General features: G+C 47.2%; 1 protein-coding gene across 1 annotated transcript in view; it reads right to left on the reverse strand.

Annotated features, from left to right (window-relative positions):
- Positions 1 to 8,529: 8,529 nt before the first annotated feature.
- Positions 8,530 to 25,519, reverse strand: part of TCF7L1 (transcription factor 7 like 1) — a 168,550-nt gene continuing 151,560 nt past the window's right edge. Inside the window, exons 5-12 of the mRNA XM_080683181.1 lie at positions 16,254 to 16,386; positions 15,127 to 15,229; positions 14,794 to 14,877; positions 13,683 to 13,826; positions 11,801 to 11,960; positions 11,605 to 11,712; positions 10,875 to 10,950; positions 8,530 to 9,875 (exon numbers count right to left, since the gene is read on the reverse strand). Of these exons, the coding sequence (XP_080539307.1) occupies positions 9,442 to 9,875; positions 10,875 to 10,950; positions 11,605 to 11,712; positions 11,801 to 11,960; positions 13,683 to 13,826; positions 14,794 to 14,877; positions 15,127 to 15,229; positions 16,254 to 16,386 (1,242 nt within the window). The 3' untranslated portion in view covers positions 8,530 to 9,441. The remainder of the gene's footprint in view (positions 9,876 to 10,874; positions 10,951 to 11,604; positions 11,713 to 11,800; positions 11,961 to 13,682; positions 13,827 to 14,793; positions 14,878 to 15,126; positions 15,230 to 16,253; positions 16,387 to 25,519) is intronic.

Genomic DNA, 25,519 nt, shown 5'->3' on the forward strand with positions numbered 1-25,519 from the left:
TTACTTGCTTTAAATCATTTTATGAACATTGGTCAGGCTATGTGCTTTGTAGACAGTCAGTGATTTAAAAATAAAATGACAGGCCCTAACTTAATGGAACATGTAATCTAGAGGACTCACGAATATTAATCAGATACTTACACAAATGAGTGTGTGCTCAAAGAAATAAAGTACAGAAACTGAACTCTGTTGAAAAAGACCTTTGAGTTGAGGACCAAAGTGTGAAGGCGTTTCCCAGGTGAGGCTGAGGGAGGAGGAGGGACGCTTTCCTGGCTGAGTGTACAGGATGTGCCAAGGCCTGGAGGCTGGTGAGAAGCTGATGTTTTGTGTAAATCTACAGATGAGGATAGGATTGTCAGATAACAAAGAACAAAAAGAATGGCAGGGGAGAGTCAGGTTAAAGAATAAATGACCTGGGAGCTGTCCAGAACATAAATCTTTTTTGTTGTTGTTGTTGTTTTGGTGGTTTTTTTAAAATATATTTTTATTGATTTCAGAGAGGAAGGGAGAGGGAGAGAAAGACAGAAACATCAATGATGAGAGAGCATCATTGATTGGCTGCTTCCTGCATGTCCCCCCACCGGGGATCAAGCCCGCAGCCCAAGCATGTGCCCTTGGCTGGAATCGAACCTGGGACCCTGCAGTCCACAGGCCGATGCTCTATCCACTGAGCCAAACCGGCTAGGGCCAGAACATAAATCTTTATGGGACACAAAAGTACATCAGAAAATATGCCAGTTAACTCAGACTGCAATATAATCCCACTGAAAGGAACTACAGTTGCCAGGGCAATAGCGCTCCTCTGTAGTCTGCTGAGTACAATATTTGGGTTACATTGCATGCAGTTTTAGTTCGTTGTAATTCTGTACATGGCATAAGTATAGTTTGTTGTTTAAAAACACCTTAGTAGTGCTTCTCAACATTTCTCTGTTGTAAGAACATCTCTCTTATATACATCCTCATTACTGAGGAGAGAATGAGGATCAGAGAGAAGCGAGAAATCTATTACTGAATTATTTCAGAACCCTGACTCTGCTTTGGCAAGAGGAAGGGAATTGGTAAATGAATTTGTATCTAAAAGAAAATTCTCTCCAACTCCCATAAATATTGGACTAATATTAAAGAATAGTGGTTTAGTAGGGATATGTTCAGGGAAGGGAAAGGCAAATTATTAAGCCTGATCGTGTGCCCACATTACTAGGCAGGAAAGGAAAGAAGGGTCCAAATCCTACAGATTGTGAGCCATGCCCAGGTTTTACATTTTATCTTAATAGTAATGAGAAGCCATCAAAGAGGTTTATATAGGAAAAAGATATAATCCTAGGTGGAAATTTAAAAAAAATTCTCACCCAAGGATATGTTTTTATTGATTTTAGAGAGACTGGAAGGGAAGGAGAGAGAGAGAGAGAGAGAGAGAGAGAGAGAGAGAGAGAGAGAGAGAGAGATCTGAAACCTATATGCCCTGACTTGGAATTAAACCTGCAACCCCTTGGTGTATGAGGCGGTGCTACAATCAACTGAGCCACCCAGCCAGGGCTCCAAATTGGAAATTTGTGAAGACAAATCTGGGTTGAAGGGAGAAGAATAGATTTAGGAGTTAATGAATTAGGAGATTGTTACAGCAGTCCAAGTAGGATTAGCATAGAGGCAGTAATAATGGTGAGAAATGGTAGGACTTAGATAAATTTAGGAGTCCATCTAATGTGGCTCAGTGGTTGAGCATCGACCTATGAACCAGAGGTCACGGTTCCATTCCCAGTCAGGACATGCCTGGGTTGTGGGCTTGGTTCCCAGTAGGGGGCATGCAGGAGGCAGCTGATCAATGATTCTCATCATTGATGTTTCTAATCTCTCTTGCCCCCTCCCCCTCCCCCTCTGAAATCAGTAAAAATATACACTGAGTGGCCAGATTATTATGATCTCTGAATGCATATAATCTGGCCACTCAGCGTGTATACACACACACACACACACACACACACACACACACACACACACACTAGAGGCCCGGTGCACAAAATTCGTGCACGGGGTGTGTGTGTCCCTCAGCCCAGCCTGCACCCTCTCCAATCTGGGACCCCTCGAGGAATGTTTAGGCCTGATCCTACCGATCCCGGTAGGATCAGGCCTAAACGGGCAGTTGGAGATTCCTTTCACAATCCAGGACTACTGGCTCCCAACTGCTTGCCTGGCTGCCTTCCTGATTGCCCCTAACAACTTCTGCCTGACAGCCTGATCACCCCCTAACCACTCCCCTGCCAGCCCAATTGCCCCTAACTGCCCTCCCCAGCTGGCCTGGCCACCCCTAACTGCCCTCCCCTGCCAGCCTCATCACCCCTAACTGCTCTCCCCTGCTGGTCTGGTCCCCCCCCACTCCAACTGCCCTCCCCTACAGGCCTGGATCCCCCCAAACTTCCCTCCCCTGCAGGCCTGGTCCCCCCAACTGCCCTCCCCTGCAGGCCTGGTCCCCCCAACTGCCCTCCCCTGCAGGCCTGGTCCCCCCTAACTGCTCTCCCCTGCAGGCCTGGGTCCCCCCCAACTGCCCTTCTCTGCAGGCCTGATCGCCCCCAACTGCCCTCCCTTGCAGGCCTGGTCCCTCCCAACTGCCCTCCGCTGCTGGCCATCTTGTGGCAGCCATCTTGTGTGTTGGAGTGACAGTCAATTTGCATATTATTCTTTTATTAGATAGGATAGAGGCCTGGTGCACGGGTGGGGGCCGGCTGGTTTGCCCTGAAGGGTGTCCTGGATCAGGGTGGGGGTTCCCTGGGGATGTGGGATGGCCTGGGCGAGAGGCCTGTGGTGGTTTTCAGGCCGGCCACGCCCCCAGCGACCCAAGCGGAGGCCCTGGTTCTGTGATTTATTTATCTTCTATAATTGAAACTTTGTAGCCTTGAGCGGAGGCCAGGGCAAGCCAGAGCGGTGGGAAGCTTTGCTTCCTCCATCACCGGGGGCAACCCAAGGCTCCTGCTTGCTCCAGCTCCGTGGCTGCTGCCATCTTGGTGGGGTTAATTTTCATACTCACTCCTGATTGGCTTGTGGGCGTGGCTTGTGGGCATAGCGGAGGTATGTCAATTTGCATGTTTCTCTTTTATTAGATAGGATATATATGTGTGTGTGTATATATATGTGTCTATATATATATGTGTGTGTGTGTGTATGTGTGTGTGTGTGTATATATATATATATATACACATATATACATATGTATGTGTGTGTGTGTGTGTGTGTGTGTGTGTGTGTGTATATATATATATATATATATATATATATATATATATATGAGGCCCGGTGCATGAATTCATGCATGGGTGGGGTCCGTTCAGCCTGGCCAGGGGGAGGAAACATGGGTGTTTGGCTGGCCTGTCTGCTGGTCGAACTCCTGGTCGAGGGGACAATTTGCATATTAGCCTTTTATTATATAGGATATACACTGAGTGGGCCAGATTATTATGCGTTCAGAGATCATAATAATCTGGCCACTCAGTGTATATTAAAAGAAAGATAAATTTAATAGTTAATAATATCAACAGGCCTTAAAAATGGATTGCATGTCGGGGGAGGGGTGATGGTGAAGAAGGTGTGGTGCAGTGATTTTCAACCTTTTTCATAGCATGCATAAACTAATTAGTAAAATTCTGTGGCACACCAAAAACATATCTTTTGCTGATCTGACAAAAAATAGTTATAATTTTGATTAATTCATACCAGATGGCTATTGTGTTGGCTATTTTCATTTTTTAGACTTACTATTTTAAAAAATAATTTTTTATTTCAGAGAGGAAGGGCGAGGGATAGAGAGATAGAAACATCAATGATGAGAATCATTGATTGGCTGCCTCCTGCATGCCCCTTACTGGGGATCAAGCATGCAACCCAGGCATGTACCCTTGACTGGAATCACACCCGGGACTTGCAGGCCGGCACTCTATTCACTGAGCCAAACCAGCCAGGGCTCATTTTTTTTAAATTTGACAATCTAAGGGAAAAGAGGTCAGTGCCCCTGATTAAATAGTCAGGTATTGCATGTTTTAAAAATTATCTGGGCACACCGGTTGAAAATCGCTTGTGTGCCGGGCCAGTGGTTGAGTGTTATCCTATGAACCAGGAGGTGGAGGTCAATTCCTGGTCAGGGCACCTCAGTTGTTGGCTCGATCCCCAGTAGAGGGCGTGCAGGAGGCAGCTAATCAGTGATTCTCATCATTAATGTTTCTAACTTTCCCTCACCCTTCCTCTCTGAAATCAATAAAAAATACATTTTAAAAAGAAAATCGCTGGTGTGGAGAATCAGATTTGGTAGGGTTGGGGCATAGAAAATGAATTTGCTTTTGGTCGTGTGTTTACGATGCCTGTGAGAGTCAAGTGGAGATGTCAGGGAGGTAGTTGGAAATATGAGCATGGAGTTCAAACATAAAATATAGGAACTGTTTTCCTAACTAATTTAAATATTGGTAAAAATATTGATTATTAATGGTTTCATAAAAAGTAATTTATGAGTTTATCATAATTTTTTTGTGACAGTTCTCTTATTGAAGATTTGGATTATTTTCAGGTCGGTTTATTTTTTAACTGTTAGTAACAGTTAGTTATTACCAGGTACTGGTTAGGTGCATTTTAAGATGAGACAGACCCTCAGAAAGTTTAAGCAGCTGGCCTTGGCCAGGTAACTCAGTTGGTTAGAGCGTTGTCCTAGAGCGTCGTGAGGATATGCCAAGATTGTGGGTTTGATTTCTGGTCAGGGCACATAAAAGAAGCAATCAGTGATGCATAAATAAGTGGACAACATCAATTTCTCTCACTCTCTCCCCCACACCATTCTTCTCTCATTCAAAACAATAAAATTTTTTTAAAAAAAAATATATTAAGTTGCTTAAGGTCATGCTATTTTATCTTAATCTTTGAGAGCAGTGAGTATCCTTAATCCACCAATTTGACAGGACAAAAATAGTCCCTGTTACTCTTTAATGTTTATTGGACAAGTATTTCACATGACTTTGTGCAATTTACTTAAATGCTTTAAGTACCAATTTCTTTATTATTAAATGGAAATAAAAATGTGGAGAATTGGATAATTCATATAGAGTACTTAACACAGTAACATATAATTAAAACTCTCAAAAGTTATTGTTTTATTAATTATAAAAAAATTAAAAATAGCCAAAATCGGTTTGGCTCAGTGGATAGAGCGTCAGCCTGTGGACTGAAAGGTCCCAGGTTCGATTCCGGTCAAGGGCACGTAACTTGGTTGCAGGCACATCCCCAGTAGGGGGTGTGCAGGAGGCAGCTGATCGATGTTTCTCTCTCATCGATGTTTCTATCTCTCTATCCCTCTTCCTTCCTCTCTGTAAAAAAAACAATAAAATATATATATAAAAAAATTAAAAATAAAGTAAGACAATAAAACTATCCTGTAATCCAGAGCTATTATAATGAAAAAATTGTTGCATCTTATTTTATAGACATCTATGTTTATGGTAGCTTATTACCTGAAAATTAAGTTATAAAACCATGTGTACAATTTTTAAAAAATATTTTATCAATTTTTAACAGAGAGGGAGAGGGATAGTTAGAAACATTGATGAGAAACATGGATCAGCTGCCTCCTGCATGCCCCCCACTGGGGATTGAGCCTGCAACCAAGATACATGCCCTTGCCCAGAATCGAACCCAGAACCCTTCAGTATGCAGGCCAACGCTCTAGCCACTGAGCCAAACCAGTTAGGGCCGTATGTACAATTTTTATCCTGCAGGCTTTTTTGTAGCATTAGTGCTACAATTAGTCATGTCACTTGTCTTCTGGGACACTATCATCTTGTCTCCAGTTTCTTTATCCATCATCCTTTGAGGGATACCAGTTGTTATAGAACCGAATGTTTCTAGAAGGAAAGTGAAATCAAATGCAGCACAGAATTGAAGGAAGATAAGGACTTAGAATTACATATTTCAGTGGACTGGTGAGAGCAAAACCTCGTGGCAGTTGGATTAGTGAATGGAAGGTATGTAGAAAGTACCTTTTCTGGGAATTTGCATGTGAAATAGGGTTTCTAATATGGGAAAGAATTGAACATTTTTGTTGACTGAGGGGGAGATCTAATGACAGAATGACCAAGATTACAAGACAGATATGACTGGTAGAACAAGGTACCAAGAGTTGAAGGGCTGGGGTCTAGGGGACAGTAGAGCAGTTGACTTTGGGTTGAACCAGGGGTTGACCTTGAGGCCTATGGTAGGGCAGAATGTTGAGAGAGTGGATGGATATTTAGGTTGGGACATGGGAGATCAAAATAGAACATTTCAACTGGCCTCCATGTAATTTAACTTTATTTTTAAAATATATTTTTATTGATTTCAGAGAAAAAGGGAGAGATAGAAACATCAGTAAGAATCATTCATCAGCTGCCTCCTGCACACCCTAATCTGGGGATAGAGCCACAACTTGGGCATGTGCCCTGACTCGGAATCGAACCTCGACCTCCTGGTTCATAAGTCAATGCTCAACCACTGAGCCACACTGGCTGGGCTGGTTTGTTTTGATTTTGCTCTTGTAAACAATGCTGCGGCAAACACTTGTTTTTCATGTCTTCTGGTGTGCTGATGCATGCAAGAGTTTCTCCAGAGTGTACATGCTTTGCTTTCTTGGCATCTTTCTCCATTCGCCTCTCACCTCACCAACAGTGTTCTTGTACTGTTTGTTCTGCAACACAGGATATTGCCCGTGGCTGCCCTCCTCCAGACTCCTGATGGAAGCTCCTAAAAGAAGTATTTTTCATTTGTGAATAGCTGTTCTTGGCTACAGCATAGGTGATCCACAAGAGAATCCATGGTATGTTGCAAAATATGCATTACTATTTAGGTGAAATAAACCAGACACAAAAGGACAAATATTATATGAATCTATTTATTAAACAGGTAATTCTAAGTCCTTATCTTACTTCAACTCTGTGCTGTACCTAGAATAGGCAAATCTATAATTTAGAAAGTAACTTAAAAGTTCTTGAGGTCTGGAGGGAGAAGGGAGTGGGGAGTTATTACGTAGTAGGTACAGAGTTGCTGTTTGGGAGATGAAATAGTTCTGGAAGTCAATAGTGATTATGGTTTCATGATGTTGTAAATGTACTTAATACCACTAAATTGTCCACTTAAAAATAGTTAAAATAGTGAATTTTATGTTATATGTGTTTTACCACAATTTTAAAAAGCTATATATCCAAGAAGAGTAAAAAACCTGGCAAGTACTCATAAAAAGGAGAAGACTAAATTATTTTACCAAGGCTCAAAATAAAAAGAAATTCTGATACATGCAGCAATATGGGTGAACCTTGAAAACATTATGCTAAGTTATATAAGCCAGGCACAAAAGGACAAATGTTTTTATTCCAATTATATGAAATATTCAGAGTAGGCAGATTCATAGAAACAGAAAGTAGATTAGAGGTACCAGGGGCTGGGGGGAGGAGGAATGAGTTGGGGTGATAAAAAGTTTCGGAGTTTGTGGTGATGGTTGCACAACATTATAATTAATGCTCCTGAACTGTGTACTTAAAATGGTTAAAATGGCAAAGTTTATTACATATAACTACAATAATTTAAAAAAATGAAGTACTGATGCATACTAAATGGGTGAACGTGAAATATGCTGAAAGGACTCAGTGAGAAAGAACCATGTATTATATGAAATGTCCGTAATAGCCAAATCCAGAGACAGGAAGTAGATCAGTGGTTGTTTGGGGCTGCAGGAAACAGAGGGTGATGTACACAGGGTATGTATGGGGTTTCTTTTGGAGGTGATGCAAATGTTGGGTACACAACTCTGAACACAACTAAAAACCAATTTATACACTTTAAATGGGTAAATTATATGTTATATGAATTATCCTATATAATAAAAGGCTAATATGCAAATCGACCAAACTGTGGAACGACTGGTCACTATGACGTGCACTGACCACCAGGGGGCAGACGCTCAATGCAGGAGCTGCCCCCTGGTGGTCAATGTGCTCCCACAGGAGGAACACTGCTCTGCCAGAAGCAGGACTCACAGCTGGCAAGCACAGCGGTGGTGGCGGGAACCTTTCCCGCCTCCGTGGCAGCGCTAAGGATGTCCGACTGATGGCTTAGTGGGCCTAAGCCAGCAGTCTGACATCTCTTGAGGGCTCCCAGACTGCGAGGGTGCAGGCTGGGCTGAGGGACCCCCTCCCCCCAGTGCACAATTTTGGTGCACTGGGCCCCTAGTATCTCAATAAAGCTGTTACAGAAAAATTAATTGCAGTGCTAGGTACCATGCAAAGCAGACAAAGGATGCCTCTCATGTCTTGGCAATTAAAAGGCAAAGGTTCTTTCCTTTGGACCAGTTATTGATACTGACTGGTTGATGAACATTCAAGGCTGGGCTGGATTTGTCTGATTGTGTCAGGGATCTTTTATATCCCTCTCCAAAGTGCTCATCATCTTAGCATGTCCGCAAAACTAGCACAGGGCTTGGTATGAAAAAGGGGACTGGATTCAACAAAAGGATTAAGACACTCAAAAAGTCTTGCAACTGCAATTTTATTTTCTTTTGTGAAAATAAACAGCTTATTGGGAGTTCAAATTGCTCCAAAAACCCCATAAAAACAAAAAGAAATACACACAGAAGCATGTGAGGTGACGGGGAGGGAGGGTGTTTAGAACTTTGGCAGACGGCTAGACTGAGCCTTGGAGCAGTTCCTGTCTGCCGCTCTGGGACTGTGAGGGGGAGATCTTGACTGGTAAAGGGTGGAACACGGACTTCGTCACTAAGGAAGTGGCAGGCACCTTGAATCCCTTTGTGTGTAGGAAAGAACCATTTCAGAGGACTTTCCCCCTCAAAAGCTGGAGGCTGAAGGGTGGGGCCCGCTGGGGGAAGGGGTGCTGGTGGAGACAAACCAGGCAGTGTCTTCTCACATGGTGACAGCCTTACACTGGGCAGAGGATGAAAGGATGGAGGCAGGAACCCATGGAGCTGAGCAAAGAACTGGGGCGAGATCAAAAGAAATGTCCAGGAATGGGATCTAGATGAAGAAGCAACAGGCTAGGAGTCGCAGCAGTGACCATGCAGCCCAGGTGGGGAGCTGGGGCACATGGGGAGGCAAGAGGAGGGAGGAGGCGCATCTCAGAGGTAGAGAGAGGAGGGTCTTTTGCCCAGGTCCATCCACCACTGCACGTATGGGAAGAATGACACACTACTTTTCAGTTCTTTCTTTTAAAGGTTTTTTTTTTTGTGGGTTTTGTTTGTTTTTTAAAAAAGCCTTAAGGTCAGCTACTGGTTACATCTACAAAATGTAAAGTGCTGCTGTTACCAGTCACTTTACAGAACAGTCCAGGGTGGTCAAATATTGACCAATAAAGTTTCCTTTTTTTCCTTCCTCTTCTGAATCATTACTACTTGATGGGTCACTTGACAGCCTGCATAGGTCACAGGGCAGCTTAGTGGGCAGACTTGGTGACCAAGGAAAGAGGCTGGGCCTGGAGCACGGGGAGGGCCTGGTGTGCATGGAGCGTGGCCGGGAAGGAAGGGGGAGAAGTCAGCAGAGCTGTGGGCATGGACCCGAGGGGGAGGGGCCGGGAGAGGAGTGGGGGCTGGCTGCCCATCTGGCCAGAGGACGTGGCTGCAGCCTTAGCTGACAGGAAGGCAGCCGAGTGAAGAGCCAGCTGGGCCCGGGCCTCTGGCTTGGTGGTGAGGGAGAGGGGCTGGGCTTGCTCCGAGTGGGTGGCAGCAGGGGCAGCCGGTGAGGCCAGGGCTGCAGAGGGGGTCGCCGGGGAGTCTAGCATGCTGCCATGGGAAGAGGCAGGGCTGTCACAGGGCTTCTCGGGGGGCAGGTACTGAACACACGGCTTCTTGCTTTTGGAGGCCAGAGCACCTGGGGGAAAAACACAAGGAAGAGTGAGCAGCTAGTAGCTCTGGCAAGGCAGAGGCTGCAGAAGAGGCCTGGCTGTGTACAGCATCTCTGGAAACACAAGAATCCTTCCTGGGAGGGAAGTGAGGACCTGGAATTGCATCCAAAGCTTTCAAGATGAGGAAGCTGCATTCAGGGATGCCTAGAGCAGAGAGAAGAGGCAACACCAGTGACCACCACCAATTCAGTGTCTGACCGGAGGGAAGACAGCTCCGTTTACCACATCATTGTCTTCCCTGCCCACATCTCATTGTTTGGGGGATGATCTTTAGTTTACGGTACTATCGGCAATAGTGTGGCACCTGCTAAGCAGCGTGGCATGCAGTGGATTTTTGCAGCATATTCACAATTCATGTATGTGTGTTCATATGTAGATGAATGGAAGGAAGGAAGGAAGGAAGAGCCTTAGATGGTGGCCTTTTATACCCATCCTGGAGTGAGCATGAGAGGTGTGACTAAGCTTGTCATAGTGTGAACATCTGTGCCAGGTGATTCTGATGCACACATTTTTTTGGCACAAGGTGGGCCCTGAACTCGAGCCAACTATTTCTTCTGGTGTTCGACCAACCAGACACTGGCAGCAAAGATGATTCTGCTGGGTCCACCGACAGCCCCTAATATCCGCCTTCCTGAGGGGATTTCCACCACATTCAGTTTTTACCTTACATACTGATTTTAGGACCTAACTCTCCAATAAGACACAACTGAAGCGCGTTCCAAAGCGCCCAAGGTTCAAAGTGAGAAAGTGCTGGGATCCAATCCCTGAACTTCCCCGACTCTTCACCGGTCATCTCTAACACGAGGATAACAGTAATGCCCATGTGAGCACACGAGGCGGGGGCCCTGGACAGGCAGCTGTTACCCAGCACGGTCACTGTGTCCATCGATGCAGTGTCATGCGCAGGCAGTGCAGCTGGGACAGCGGGAGGCAAAAGAAAGAGGCAGCGGCTACTTGAGACTCACCCTCTGCCTCATGGACTTGCTGCTGGGACTGTGTCTGCGACAGCTGCTTTTCTCTCTTCCTCTTCTTTTTCTTACCCTAAAAAACACGGCCAAAGGAAGAGGCCACAGAGACAGAACACCTGGCTTTTCAGGGGGATGCCCAGATAAGAAGGGGGGCCACTCAACCCCCCGGAGTCTCAGAAGTGTGTCTTCGTGGAGTGGCCCTCCCCATCGATTCCTGCCCTCCAGCTTGGGTGTCCCGTCTTTGGAAAGGCCCCACCCTGTGGCTGCACGTCAGGCTTGTTTCTCCATTTCTCTCCCTAAAACAGTGTTCTTGACCTTTTGGAGGGGTCCTAGGTCCCACTGAAAAAATCTAATTCAGCTACGAACCCTCTGAGCAGAAGCAAGCAAATAAGGACATACATACAAAAACCTGCCTAATTTCAGGGACGTAGACATGCCAGCTGAGGTCACGCACTGGCCACTCCGTCCCAGGCCAGGAACCCCTGGACACATTCCACCGCCAGCGCTAGTCCTGAAGTAGGGAGTCGAAGGCCAAGTCCCATCAAACGGGAGGGACCCAAATTTAAGTCTGTTGTCAGGACACCAGAACCGTGTCCTTGTGGACCTGCCTTCCTTATTTCTAGAGAAATACAGCCATCCCCTGGCCTCAGGAGTCCTCCGTCTGTGTCGTCAACTTCCCTCCCCCTTCCGCGAGCCTATGCTGTTCTGGGGTCTGAGCAGCACTTACGTAGTTGTCCCGGGCTGACCAGGTCGGGTAGAGCTGGGAGTGAAGCTGCCGCTCCTTCCGGGCCAGTTCGTAGTATTTGGCCTGCTCTTCTCGGGACAGGTTGTGCCACTGTGGGAGGGAGCGGAGAGGTCAGAGACAGGGAGCAAGGGACGCAGGGACACCGGCCACACAGCCTGGCGGGTCGGGCCGGTCTTACCTTTCTTCCCAGGATTTGATTGATGGCGGCACTTTCCTTCAGGGTGCACTCGGCCACCACCTTGGCCCTCATCTCCTTCATGTATAACATGAAGGCATTAAGGGGCTTCTTCACGTGGGGTTTCTTCTCTTCCTCCTTTTTCACCGTGACTGGTGATTTCCTGGGAAGTGGGTTAGCAGGTGTCAGCCGTCATCCAGCTCTCCAACCCCTGCCTCCCCCTGCGACTAAGAGCCGTTGCTCAGGGGAGGGGAGGGGAGCTGCTCGATGCGAATTCCAGCGGCCAGTGGCTGCTCTCAGCACCTGAGCCCCTCCCACTAGTTAGTTCCAACCCAACCCTCTGGATCTCCTAGGCCAGTGGTCAGCAAACTCATTAGTCAACAGAGCCAAATATCAACAGTACAACGATTGAAATTTCTTTTGAGAGCCAAATTTTTTATTTTATTTTATTATTATTTTTTAAAATATATTTTATTGATATTTTACAGAGAGGAAGGAAGAGGGATAGAGAGCTAGAAACATCGATGAGAGAGAAACATCCATCAGCTGCCTCCTGCACACCTCCCACTGGGGATGTGCCCGCAACTAAGGTACACGCCCTCAACCGGAATCGAACCTGGGACCCTTCAGTCCGCAGGCCAACGCTCTATCCACTGAGCCAAACCGGTTTTGGCGAGAGCCAAATTTTTAAAACTTAAACTTCTTCTAACGCCACTTCTTCAAAATAGACTCGCCCAGGCCGTGGTATTTTGTGGAAGAGCCACACTCAAGGGGCCAAAGAGCCGCATGTGGCCCACGAGCCACGGTTTGCCGACCACTGACCTAGGCCACACCCTATGGAAGGAGAATTCCCTGATGGAGGAGCAGGGGGTGGTGACAGCTGGGCTGTACTGGCCGCAGGTGATACAGATGAAGAGGTAGGGCGCCCTGGGCAGAAACAAGGGTGGGCTCTCCTGGGCCAGGAGGCATTGACTGGCTTTCCTGCCCTTTACAGCCCTGGCGCTGGTCTCAGCGCTGCCACCGAGCCCTATGACCTGAGAAAAGCCTCCTTTCTGGGCCTCACATTTTCACGTCCATCATGGAGGAAGGGAAGCTAAAGGCTTTCTCTGATTCTCTTTTAGCCTCTAAATCCTGACTGTAAAACTTACTTATTTTTTAATCCTCATCTGAGGATATTTTTTCCATTGGTCTTTAGAGAGTGGAAGGGAGGGAGAAGAGGGGGAGAGAGAGAGAGAGAGAGAGAGAGAGAGAGAGAGAGAGAGAGAGAGAGACATCAACTAGTTTCCTCCCACACACGCCCCGACTGGGGCTGGGATTGAACCTGGGACCCTTTGGGCCAAGGGCTAATGCTCTAACCACTGAGCAACTGGCCAGAAATGTAAAATCTTTCTTTCCTTTTTTAATATATATATGTATGTGTGTGTGTGTGTGTGTGTATATATATATATATATATATATATATATATATATATATATATATATAACTTATTTCAGAGAGGAAGGGAGAGAGAGAGAGAGAGATAGAAACATCAATGATCTGAAAGAATCACTGATCTGCTGCTGCCTCCTGCACACCCCCTACTGGGGAATGCCCCCTACTGGGGATGGAGCCTGCAACCTGGGCCTGTGCCCTGACGGGGAATCGAACCGTGACCTCCTGGTTCATAGGTCGATGCTCAACCACTGAGCCACACCGGGCTGTAAAACCTTTTTTAATGAGAAAAGATGTGGAATGTCTGAGAGAGTCAAAGGGAACAATTTCCAGGGGAGAGGATTTGGCTGAGGGAGGCTGCTGGGCTGCCTGCTCAGTGCCACCAGGAGAGAGAAAGAAATTGCAATTGCTGCTCAGAGGCTGGTGACCCAGCCTAGGCTGCCTGTTACTCACGCGCTCACGGCTGGGCTCAGGCTGGGGGGTGCCGGCTCCTGCTTGACGATGGGGGAGACGATGGCAGGGTGGGGAATCCCTGAGGTGGGCAAACCAGGATGGGCCGGAGCCACCATGTGAGGGGAGAACCGACTGGAAACCAGGCTGTGTAGCAGGTGGAGAGGACGAAAGAGGGATTCAGGCTGGGTGCTTGTCAGCAGTGGGTGTGGGTGGCCCCTGCCCTTCTGGCAGAGGCAGGTCAGCACCTCTGCTGTGGCCAAGTGTGAGGAAGGGAAGGCCATCACTGACCTTTTGGGACATATCAGGTTTGGGAAACACCCAACAAGCCTGCCCTCCCCCTACAAATGCACAGGGTTCCTATTTCTGGTACTGGAAGCGGGTAGGAGGAAAACCAGGGTGTACAACGGGAAAATACGGGCTTATGCGGGTTGCATTTCCTTTGTCACTGGGGGTACCAGGGTCAGGCCGAGCTGGCCCTGCACATAAATCTCCTTTCCCTCTGCCCTCCCCTGACATCACTGAGGGAAAATCGACTTTCCTCCGTCTCTGGCGTCAGTGTGAAATGAGTTGTATACCTACGATGCATGTACTGTTATGTTTGTTCTACTTCAATAAGAAGTGGGTTACACAATCGTCTCCATGAATCAGGCTGAAAAAGGGTTTTCACCAGAAATAGATTCACAGAGCTTTCAAACTCAAAGGCAAGGCAGCTAATACAAATAAGTAAAGCCGGCCAGACACAATCTGGGAAAACTATAAAACCCCTTAGAAGTGGTTCTCAGAGTATGTCCAGACCAGACACACCAAGAACCAGGTAGAAAAATAAAAAAACAACCACAAAGCCCAGTGTGCGGGAGGGCGGGACCAGAGGGCTGAGTGGCAGGGCTTGGAAATTCTCATAGAGACACTGGGGAAGAGGGAACCTGTGGGTGTGGGGGTCCTTCCCACCATGGGGCAGGAGCCTTATTGGAGAGGTGGGAGAGAAGTGAGCCTGGGCCTCCTTGTTTGCTTTCAAAAGAAAGCTGCTTAATGGGCAGAAATGGCAAGGACACTAGCAGACAGCCGTTCCCTGCACAGCCACTTCAGGCTCACAGCCCGTCCCCGGACTCACCTGGACATGGAGGCGTTCATGGCGAGGGCAGGGTAGGGGTGCCGGAAGCCACCAGGAGGAAGGGAGTACATGGGCTGTCCTTGCCTGCAGGGGCCAGGAGCAAGGAAAACTGGTCAGCATACTGGCTAAAGTGGCAACATTCAGGGCTGGGAAGAAAGGATGAGGAATAAAGGGCAGGAAGTAGGAGTAAGAACTGGGAGGAAGCTGGGGGGAGGGAGTCTGAGCTTAGGGCTTTGGTGAGAGGGTGCCCCTGTGGGTGGGGCAGCTGGAGGTGCAGAACAGAACTTGGCCTAAGGATGGAACGAGGGTAAGAGAGGCTCCAGGTTTCCTTACTGTGGGACGAGCCAGCCGAGGGGGTGGGGGATTTGTCCGACAGCTCCAGGAGACAGCGGGTAATACGGAGACAGTTCTGATGGGTGAGGGGGCCGGGGGATTCCTGCTTCCAAAGAGAGAGAGGTGTCAGATTGTTCCCCGGCCCTCCTGGACCGCCTTAAAATAACATCGTCTGGAAGGTTCCTTGCCCCAGGTCCCCAGGAGTTCTGGAGCTTGGCAGCCTCTTTCTTTCGTATCCTGCCCTCTGTCACCTCCCAGCTCCGTGGGCCCGCTGGTCAAGGACATTCACGGAGGCAGGACTAGTGCAGCCTCTCCGGCTATGTGGATACCATTTCTGTTGGCAGGATTAACTCCCAGCTGCCGATACAGGGGTTAGTGGCCAAGAAAGGGACAAGAAAGTCTGGACCCACAGACCCCGGTACCCCCAGTCATCAGCTGACTGCTTCTCTAGGAAATCTGCCTCGTCTATGGAGAAACGAACTCTGGACTCCAAGTCCACAGGTGTCCTCCTTATCTGCAACTTGTCGTAACTATTTCTCTAAAGCGGGACCCCCAGATACTCTGAGCCACGGTAAATGGGAATTTTACTACGACTGTGGCTCCCTGGGATAGGCAGGTCGGGTGAACAAGCTAAAAAAAAAAAAAAAAGCCAGCTCAGCCCTGCTGCCTGATAGCCTGGCGGGACGTGGGTACTCCATTTGAAACATTCGGTTTAGGGTTGAAGTCTCGTTCAGGGAGGCACAGCTGGCACTGTGCTAGACTTCAAAGTTAATTTTTAAAAAAAAGAGAGAGATTCCCCCCCCCCCTGCCCCCCCCCAACCCGGCCAGATCACTCCACTCCCAAAGTGTTGAGATTCTAAAGTAATAGAAACAGAGACACACCACATGCTCGCTGTGGACTTCTCCCTTAATTTCTTTTCACCCTGACGATAAGCCTGTGGCACGGGAGGTCCAGACAATGTACAGGTGGAAAAACCGAAGAGGCTAAAGCCAGTGGTCAAGGCTGCAGACAGCTGAGGACACGATCTGGACCCAGGTCCAGTGGGTGCTCCGAGGAGAAGCCTGCCCCTCCCGCTCCCCTCGGAGCTCTGCTCGGGGTGCAGCCCCTCCCGCAGCAGCAGACTCACCTGTCTTTGGATCAATCTCTGGGGAGAGGTGTGTGGGCGGGGAGCCCGGGGGAAAGTGGTCGCTGCTGTAGGTGATGAGGGGTGTCAACGGGTGCATGTGGTGCGGGTGCTGAACGACAGGAACTTTATTCGACTGAAAGACATGGAGAAAAAGACTAGGGACAGTTGCCAAGGAGATGGAGAGTGAAATCAGCTGATAGTCACTGCGTCGAATAAGTGCCAGGTATTTTCCATGCACCGTCCCATTCAGTCCTCACACAGCCCTCGAGCAAAAGGAGTGGGCTACATGGCAGGAAAGGACCAGCAGGAGCAGGAGGGATGATGCCCACCCTCCAACATACCCTCTTCTAAACACATGTGTGTACAACATATGTTCAGCTCACATAACCGGTGCCACTTTCAGATGCGCAGACACAGCCCCAGAGCACCTCTCCCAGCCTCACTTTGCCGATTTAGTTACCTCTTCGTTTCACTGCAAACACCAGCTAATGTAAGGAGTACCATTATTTCATATAATTATTAAGAAAGAAAAAAACTCTTGCATACCAACATATCCTGATTTCAGAAATATTAAAATGGGAAAAACCTGTGCGTCCTAGTATTGGTAAAATGAATTATTTTTTTTAATGCCTTACAGTAATTTAACTTAACAATAGGATCTTCCTTATACAAGCACAGAGCAAGGCATACTGTCTAGGCCTTCTTATAACCTGGCAAAGCAGCGATGGTCATTGCCATTGAAGACACTGAGCTCAGAAAGGTTAGGTGACTCAGCTGGCAAGTGGCAGAACTGGACTCATATCTCCCCTTTCTCTGTACTATTGGCTTCCCCAAGAACCTGGTCAAAACATCTCGGTCAGAGAGAAAGGATAGACATACCTTTTATTTTAGGTAAACTTTTTAAATATCTTTTTAAAAAAATATATATTTTTATTTATTTCAGAGAGAAAGGGAGATATAGAAACATCAATGATGAGAGACAGTCATTGATCAGCTGCTTCCTGCATGCCCCCTACTGGGGATGGAGCCTGCAATCTGGGCATGTGCCTTTGACCAGAATCGAACCCGAGACCCTTCAGTCCACGGGCTGATGCTCTACTCATTGAGCCAAACCAGCTAGGGCTTTTTAGATAAATTTTTAAAATAAGGTGACAGATTTGCAAGTAGAGAAGAGATTTGTTTAACAAAGAGACTTGTAAAAAGGATGGCGATTTGGAGGCAGCCCCAGGGCTGGAACTCCAAACTGCTGTCTTACAGTTTGAACTTTTCATTTCATAGATTCTACAAGCCCTTTTTTCCTTTCATATGGTGCCCATTTTGGTACTCATAATGAAAACTCCGGCCTGTGCATCTCCTAGTATCTGTGTGCTGACGGCAGTCGTGTTCCATTTTCAGTAGGATAAGCAGAGATGAGAGGCGGAGTACTGGAGCAGGACAGGAATCCAGGGCTCCAGCTCCCAGGCCGTTCTGAACCACAACCACTAGGTGGCGCTGGCTGGACCCTGCAGGTACCTGACCATGAACAACTTCCTATCACCTGGCCACAGCGGGCTCATAATTACAGAATGATTACAATAAAAATAAATACATAAACTCCATGATGAGGAAAAAAAAAAGACTAAATAGAAGTACACCAAGATGTAAACAGTAGTTATGTTTCAGTGGTGGAACTATGGGTGATTTTGTTTTGTCCTTTCTGTATTGAAACTACTAGTATGCTATAAAGCATTAGGAAATACAATCACACCAGCCCAACCCAGTCACTATTATCATTGTGGTACGTCTCCACTCCTTAAGACTCTGTGCATGTTTTGTTTTTAAATTTTATATGTATAGAGAGAAGCAGCGATGTGAGAGAGAAACAGTGATGTGAGAGGGAAATTGCAACAGGCTGCCTCCCGCATGTACCCTGACCAGGGATCAAACCCGCAATCCGGGAGGCAACTCTTTGGTGCATGGGACCACGTTCAACCAACTGAACCACCCCGGCCAGGGAGCACATGTTTTTTATTTACATCATTTATAGCCATGATTTTTTTAACGAAAAGGTTTTCTTCAGCTTTACTAAGGTATAACTGACAGACAAAATTGTAGTATCTTTAAAGTGTACAATGTAATGATTTGACATATACATCCACTTAAAAATATTTAATGGTATTATGAAATCTCAACTGCCCATGTGCTGTTGAGTGGCCTCATCAGGAGTGGCAGAGTTAAGTAAAGGCAGGAAAATGTGAGTTATATTTGAAAATGTAGGTACAGTATCTTAATTTAAATGCCATTATCATTGGTTCCCAGTAGGTGGCAGCATTGTCCAGAGCAAGGAAGGCAAAGTGTCAGATGTAGTCCCTGGGCTAGTAAGCAAGAGGGCTCTTTGGGGCTGATTCAGGAAGGCTAACCCTAACCATCCCAATAAAAGTTCTTTCTTTTTCTCAGGCCCAGAGTAGAAATGCTGGAATACCCCACCCCGCTCCACCTCACAGCTGATAACCCAGTAAAAACAATCACATAAGTGCCCGGCCGGCCGCCGGCGTGGCTTAGTGGTTGAGCAACTGACCTATGAACCAGGAGATTATGGTTTAATTCCCGGTTAGGGCACATGCCCAGATTATGGGCTCAGTCCCCAGTGGGGGGGTGTGCAGGAGGCAGCCGATCGCTGATTCTCTCTCATTACTGATGCTTCTGTCTCCCTCTCCCTTCCTCTCTGAAATCAATAAAAATATATTTTAAGAATATAAGCAAAGGCACAGGTGTTCACCCAGCAAGGCAGCCAAAGCCAGAGTTCTTCACAGAAGAGCATCTCAGAGCCACCTTGGACCTAAATCCTTCTGTCTAGTCAAGCACACCCAACTCTTTCCTAGTTCACGTGTTTCACATCGACTCCGTCTGTTTCTAGAGTTGGTCCAAGCCAAAGTCTTCAAACTCCTGCTCCCCAGGGAGGAAGCAATGTATCCCCTCCCCCGCTGTTCAAGACTTACTTCCAAGCTCAAAGGAAAGCCCACAGCCTCAGCTCCACCCAGACCCCAGAGCTGCCCCCCCGAATCGCCCTGCTGCTCTCACCAGCTTGTTCAAGGTCCCCACAAACCTCCTGCTGCTATTGATCACTCACTGTTCCCTTTTCTTTCTGATCCTGATTTCAGGGAGCAGAACGATAAGGGTTTGTAGCTCAGGCAAAGATGAGCCTTAACTTAGCGGCATCCTCACAGAACACGTACCCTGACCAGGGATCAAACCCGCAATCTGGAAGGCAGCCCTTCAGTGCATGGGACCAGCCAGCAGACGGCCCAGCAAACACTAGGCGTTTCAGTGGATCGCTAACTATACCTGATTTCATATATTTAAGAAAGCTGTTCTATCTGCATTCACTTGTCTATTTACTGATAGAAACAAACTTCTTTTCTGGCGACCAGAACAGTTTTCAAGATCTATGCTTAAACGCAGGGCTGGGGGGGGGAAAGGGAAAAGAGAACTGGGATTGTTCCCAAATCTTCAGCCCACTCACAGCATTGAAATACTACACACAGGAGAGGGTGGGATCTGAAGTGGCCAGAGGCCCAAAGGACCTGTTGCCCGCAGTCTGCTGAGACCGCTCAGCTGGGAAAGAACGAGATTTCCAGGGGCTTCAGCTCCAGCGGCGACGCTCGGTGCTACTCCAGTTCTCATCCCTGGGACACACCATCAGTTAGGCCAGGGGCTCTCGATGCTTCTCATCATGCAACTCAATCGATAAAAAGTGTTGGCTCTGCCATGTTCTTTTTGTTTTGTGCTGATATTAGTATTTCAACCTAAGGTTTTTGTTGCAGGAATCTTTCGAAGCTACCTGTACGTTTCCTTTTGGGTTAATTTAGGTAAAACTAATCTGTAAATTCATGTAGCCGGGATCAGGTAACCTGAAAGCCAGCAAATAAGTGAAGTCCCTGTAAAGCAAATCCCCTCATATTCCGCACAGCAACGGCTAAGTTCTTCCCAATGTTTGCGATGAAAACATAAATGACAGTGCCCCCCGCCCCCACCTCGAGAACATCCAGCGTCTGCTCTCCTTTTTAGAGATCATCAGATTCACTGCTCGGAGAACAGCTTTCTTTGCATGTGTCCCATTCCAGCTCCCAGTTACATTCCTCAGCTGTCTCCTCCCTATCCCCATACCGTGGCACATCACTGCAACAACCATCTCTCGCACCTCGTGAGAGCTCATCAAGCTCTAGGAGATAACTCCCTGCTCCCCGAGGCCGCTCTTTATTTCCCTCCCATGCCAGTTCTGGACTCCTCACTCTGTCTGGCCACCTGTCTCTAAATCACCCCCATGTCTCTCTTAAAACTTAGCAAAGTATTTCAGAGGGAGCTGGCTGGCTGGCTGGTGCAGCAAATAACGTAAAAGGATTTACATGGGATTGAAGCAGGGGCAAACAGGAACTTAAAGTTGGAAAAACAACAACCCACCCAAGTCTCTCTCTGTATACACACACACCCCACTCTTTAATAGATACTATTTAAAGGCAAAATGCTGTCATCCTATTAGGGGAAGGAGATTTGAACATGTGTCCCCCATACAGAATTTCCCTCCTCCGAGAGAAGTGGAGATCCTCACTTTTATTTATTGGGTAAACGCAGAGACTGTTCACGCCACAGGTACCAGGCTGCGCAGCCAGAAGGCTGGAGGCTGACAGCAGATGGACAGAAGCCCCGTCTGATAACAGGGTGGGGCTGCTGAACTAACTGCCCTATGGGGCACACACATCGTTTGCTCCAGGACTGCGGCCGCGTCTTCTCCATCCAGACACACTGTGGTGGTTCAGATTTCGTGTGTCCTGGGACTTGGCCCTTTCCTGGCCAGCAAGTGGCTCAATAAAATCCTTTTTTTTCAGAAAAGCTTTCTGCCGTGAACGTTTCTGTTTGACACGGGCACAGTGACGGATGTTAACCAGACTCACTGTGATGATCTCTTTGCAACATATACAAGTACAGCATCGAATCATTGTGCTGTAATCCTGAAACTAATGTAATGTTTATGTCAGTTATACCTCAATAAAACTTTTTGTAAAAAGTAAAGGAAGTGCAGGTAACAACAATAAGAACAACAAGTACTTGTGTTGTATCTACTCTGTGCAGGCAGTGTTTTAGGTCTTGTGACTGCACTAGAAAATCTCATCTATTTTAGACAAAGATACCTGTCCTCATGGTACTTAGATCCTAATTGAAGAGACAACACAATAAACCAACTAAATAATATCTATATATATATAAAAGCCCAACGACAGGAACAGCAGAACGACCAGAGGCTATGACGTGCACTGCAGCAGCCAACCAGCCTGATCCAGGCCCCAATCTCCCCCACCCCCCTGGCCAGCCAACCACCTGCGGCCCCTCCCCCTGGCCAGTCCCCAGCCGATCGGCCCCCAACACCCTGATCAGGGGCGGGGCTGGCCAGCCAACCGCCTGCAGCCCCTCCCCCCTACTGGCCCAGCCGGATGGGCCCCCATCAGAGTGGCCTGGTCAGATCCCACCCGTGCAGAATTCATGCATCTAGTATTAAATAGTGATAAATGCTAAGGGGAAAAACTAAGCCAGGAAAGGCAGGTACGAAGTGAAGAGGGAGTGGGTTAGAAGTCACAGGTTGACCAGGGAAGGCCTCAATGAGAAATGACTTTCGAATAAACACCTGAAGGAAATGGGGAGCTGGATGTGTAGGTAGGTGGGGAAGAGCATTTAGGCAAAAGGAACACAGTGCAGTGGTTTTGAGGTGGGCAGTGTGCTCAGCACATTTGAGGAACCACAAAGAGGCCTGTGGACTGGAGGGAAAAACGAGGAGAATGGGGGTCTATATACTATATAATAAAAGGCTAATATGCAAATTGACCGAATGGTGGAAAAACTGGTTGCTATGATACGCACTGACCACCAGGGGGCAGGCGCTCAACGCAGTAGCTTCCTCCTGGTGGTCAGTGCACTCCCACAGGGGGAGCGCCGCTCAGCCAGAAGCTGGGCTCACAGCTGACGAGCTCAGCCGTGGTGGCGGGAGCCTCTCCTGCCTCCGGGGCAGTGCTAAGCCTGCAGTCAGACATCCCCTGAGGGCTCCCGGACTGCGAGAGGACGCAGGCCAGGCTGAGGGACCCCCCCACCCGCCCCTGCCCGAGTGCACGAATTTCATGCACTGGGCCTCTGGTTAGTATATAACAAATACTTTCTGAGCTCCTAATATGACAAGCAGTGTGCTACAGGTGATACAGACATAAAGGTTAATCAAGAGCCTCTTCAGCAGGATAACAGCAGAGATAAAAAGCTCAGGGAACTGGAGTATGTTCCAGGTTCTAAGCAGCAATGCTTTAAATAAAAATATTAATGAGAGAGAGAGGGGAGGAGAGAGAGAGAGAGACAGACATCGGAGTGCGACTCTGGGTATGTGCCCTGACCGGGAATTGTCCCGCGATCCTTCGGTGCACGGGACAACGCTCCAACAAACTGAGCCACACCAGGGGGGCAGCGGCAGTACATTTCTGAGGTCTTTGCAAATTGGACTGGGCAGAAAATTCTTGGGTTAATCTTTCCTTATGAAAGCTCCCCCTTTCCACTGTTTGCTGACATTGATGATGGCAAAAGAGAGCACTGAAGTTACCTTTATTTTTGTTCCTTTGGCAACTGCCTTTTTTTTTTTTAAATATATTTTATTGATTTTTTTTTTTTTTTTACAGAGAGGAAGGGAGAGGGATAGAGAGTTAGAAACATCGATGAGAGAGAAACATCGATCAGCTGCCTCCTGCACACCCCCCACTGGGGATGTGCCCACAACCAAGGTACGTACGTGCCCTTGACCAGAATCGAACCTGGGACCCTTCAGTCCGCAGGCCAACGCTCTATCCACTGAGCCAAACCAGTTAGGGCCCCCCCCCCTTTTTTTTAATACGTAAGATGCTTGTAGGGAAAAAAAATTTTAATCTTCACAATTCAAATGGTTGCTAGGATGTGTCTAGGTAAATGTCAATTTTCACTTACTTTGTAGATTGAAAGAATGAGTTCTTTCAATCTATAAATTCAAGCTTTTGTTCTAACAGCCCAGTTAACTTTCGTCTGTTACTGTCTTCTTTTCATTTGTTTTGGTCTCTCTTCAGGAACACATTTGTATATTGGTTTTTAGTTTCTCTCCTCAATCATCTTTTTCACAGTGTATGGATGCACAGATTTGAGTTGCCACAATGTCCACTTGGCTCTATACTAAGATTAATAAGCTGGTAGATATGAGTAAGGATTTCCCAAAGCTAAATCTCAACAACAGAAACTAATAGAAGGAATGATGGAGGCAGGCAGCCATCCATGCCTTCCGAAGGTAGTGGGGGAACATTGGGCGAGAAAAGGGACATTTACATGGCTTCAAAGTCATTACTGACAGAGCCTTTATTATTACAAAGGGAGAAAGTAACTCCACAGGGGGAAACGTGGCAGACACCCCCTGAACCAAAGGAGCAAGGCAAGTATCACTGGGACTGGACAAACGTACCCCGTGGGCACGCCTCCCAGTGGGCCTGCCTCCCCCGCGATAAACTCCGGACACAGCTCAGCGCAGGAGTGTTCTTGCCAATCACACACAACCTGAACCTGACCGCAAGGACACATCAGACAAACCCAAAAGGAGGGACATTCTCAGAAAATGTCAGAGTCAGGTCAGGAAAGACGAAGGCTAAGGAACTCACTAAAGCAAAGGAGACTGAAGAGGCACAATAACGAAATGCGATGTGTAGTCACGACTGAACTCCAGAAAGTAACCACGTGGCTGTAACAAATAATGACTGGGACATTTACCAAAACTGGGATGTACTGTATACTGTGAGTTAGATAATAATATGGAATGCCAATTTCTTGATTTTGATAACTGTGCTGTGGTTGCTGTGGTCTCACAGGAAATACATCTAAAGTGTTCAGGGCTAAAGGGGCACAATGTCTCCAACTTACTCTCAAGTTGTTTTTAAAAAAATCCGTGTGTGGACGGGCCGGTGTGGCTCAGTGGTATCTTATCATAATACTGTATGATAAGAATTGAAATCAGTACCGGAGGCAGAGCAGAGCAGTAACAGTATATTATATAGTATATAGACCCCTTGTTGACCTATGAACCAAGAGGTCACAGTTCGATTCCTGGTCAGGGGACATGCCCAGGTTGTGGGCTCGATCCCCAATGGGAGGCGTGCAGGAGGCAGCCAATCAGTGATTCTCTCTCATCATTGATGTTTCACTCTCTCCCTTCCTCTCTGAAATATGTGTGTGTGTGTGTGTGTGTATACATACATACATATGTACATATGTATGTATACATATATATTTTAAAACACCCATGTGTGAGAGAAAAAGGCAAAGCATGGGGCAAAACTTCTGAATCTGAATAAGGTGCATATGGGAGTTTCTTGTATTATTCTTACAATTTTCCCAGATGTTTCAATTTGTTCCCAAATAAAAAAAAATAATACTGCCCTGGCTGGTGTGGCTCGGTTGGTTGGGCATCATCTCATGCACCGAGGGGTCTTGGGTTCGATTCCCAGTCAGGGCACATACCCAGGTCTCAGGTTCGATCCCTGGTTGGGGTCTGTACAGGAGGCAGCCGATTGATATTTTTATCTCACATCAATGTTTCTGTTTCTTTCTCTCTCTCTTTCCCCCTCACACACTCTCTCTCTTTCTAAAATCAATAAAAACATATTTAAAAAAAAAGAAATTTGGTCATTTGATGAAAGTGATTTAAAGTTAATACTGCCCTAACCGGTTTGGCTCAGTGGATAGAGCTTTGGCCTGCGGACTGAAGAGTCCCAGGTTGGATTCCGGTAAAGGGCATATACCTTGGTTGCAGGCACATCCCCAGTAAGGGGTGTACAGGAGGCAACTGATCGATGTGTCTCTCCCATTGATGTTTCTAACTCTCTATCCCTCTCCCTTCCTCTCTGTAAAAAAAATCAATAAAATATATTTAAAAAAAGTTAATACTGTATGATAAGAATTGAAATCAGTACCGGAGGCAGAGCAGAGCAGTAACAGGCTATGTGACGAGTTTTGGATGTTTTTCTAGTCTACACAGGTAGACTGCTAAGATGGAGAAACTACAATTCCAAAGTGTTTCTACTTGAGAACTGGCATGCTAGGCGGTCAGGCTTCTCAGCTCAGTGGTGGAGCAGCGAGGCAGCCACTCTAGCAGGAGGTTTCCAGGCACTGGCTCGACATTGCTCCTGGGACAGGAAGCGCAACACGCCTCAGAGAGTGGCCCACTGCCTGTGCTGAAGCAGGTG

The sequence above is a fragment of the Plecotus auritus genome (assembly GCF_963455305.1).
Source record: "Plecotus auritus genome assembly, chromosome: 8".
In the NCBI taxonomy this organism is placed as follows: domain Eukaryota; kingdom Metazoa; phylum Chordata; class Mammalia; order Chiroptera; family Vespertilionidae; genus Plecotus; species Plecotus auritus.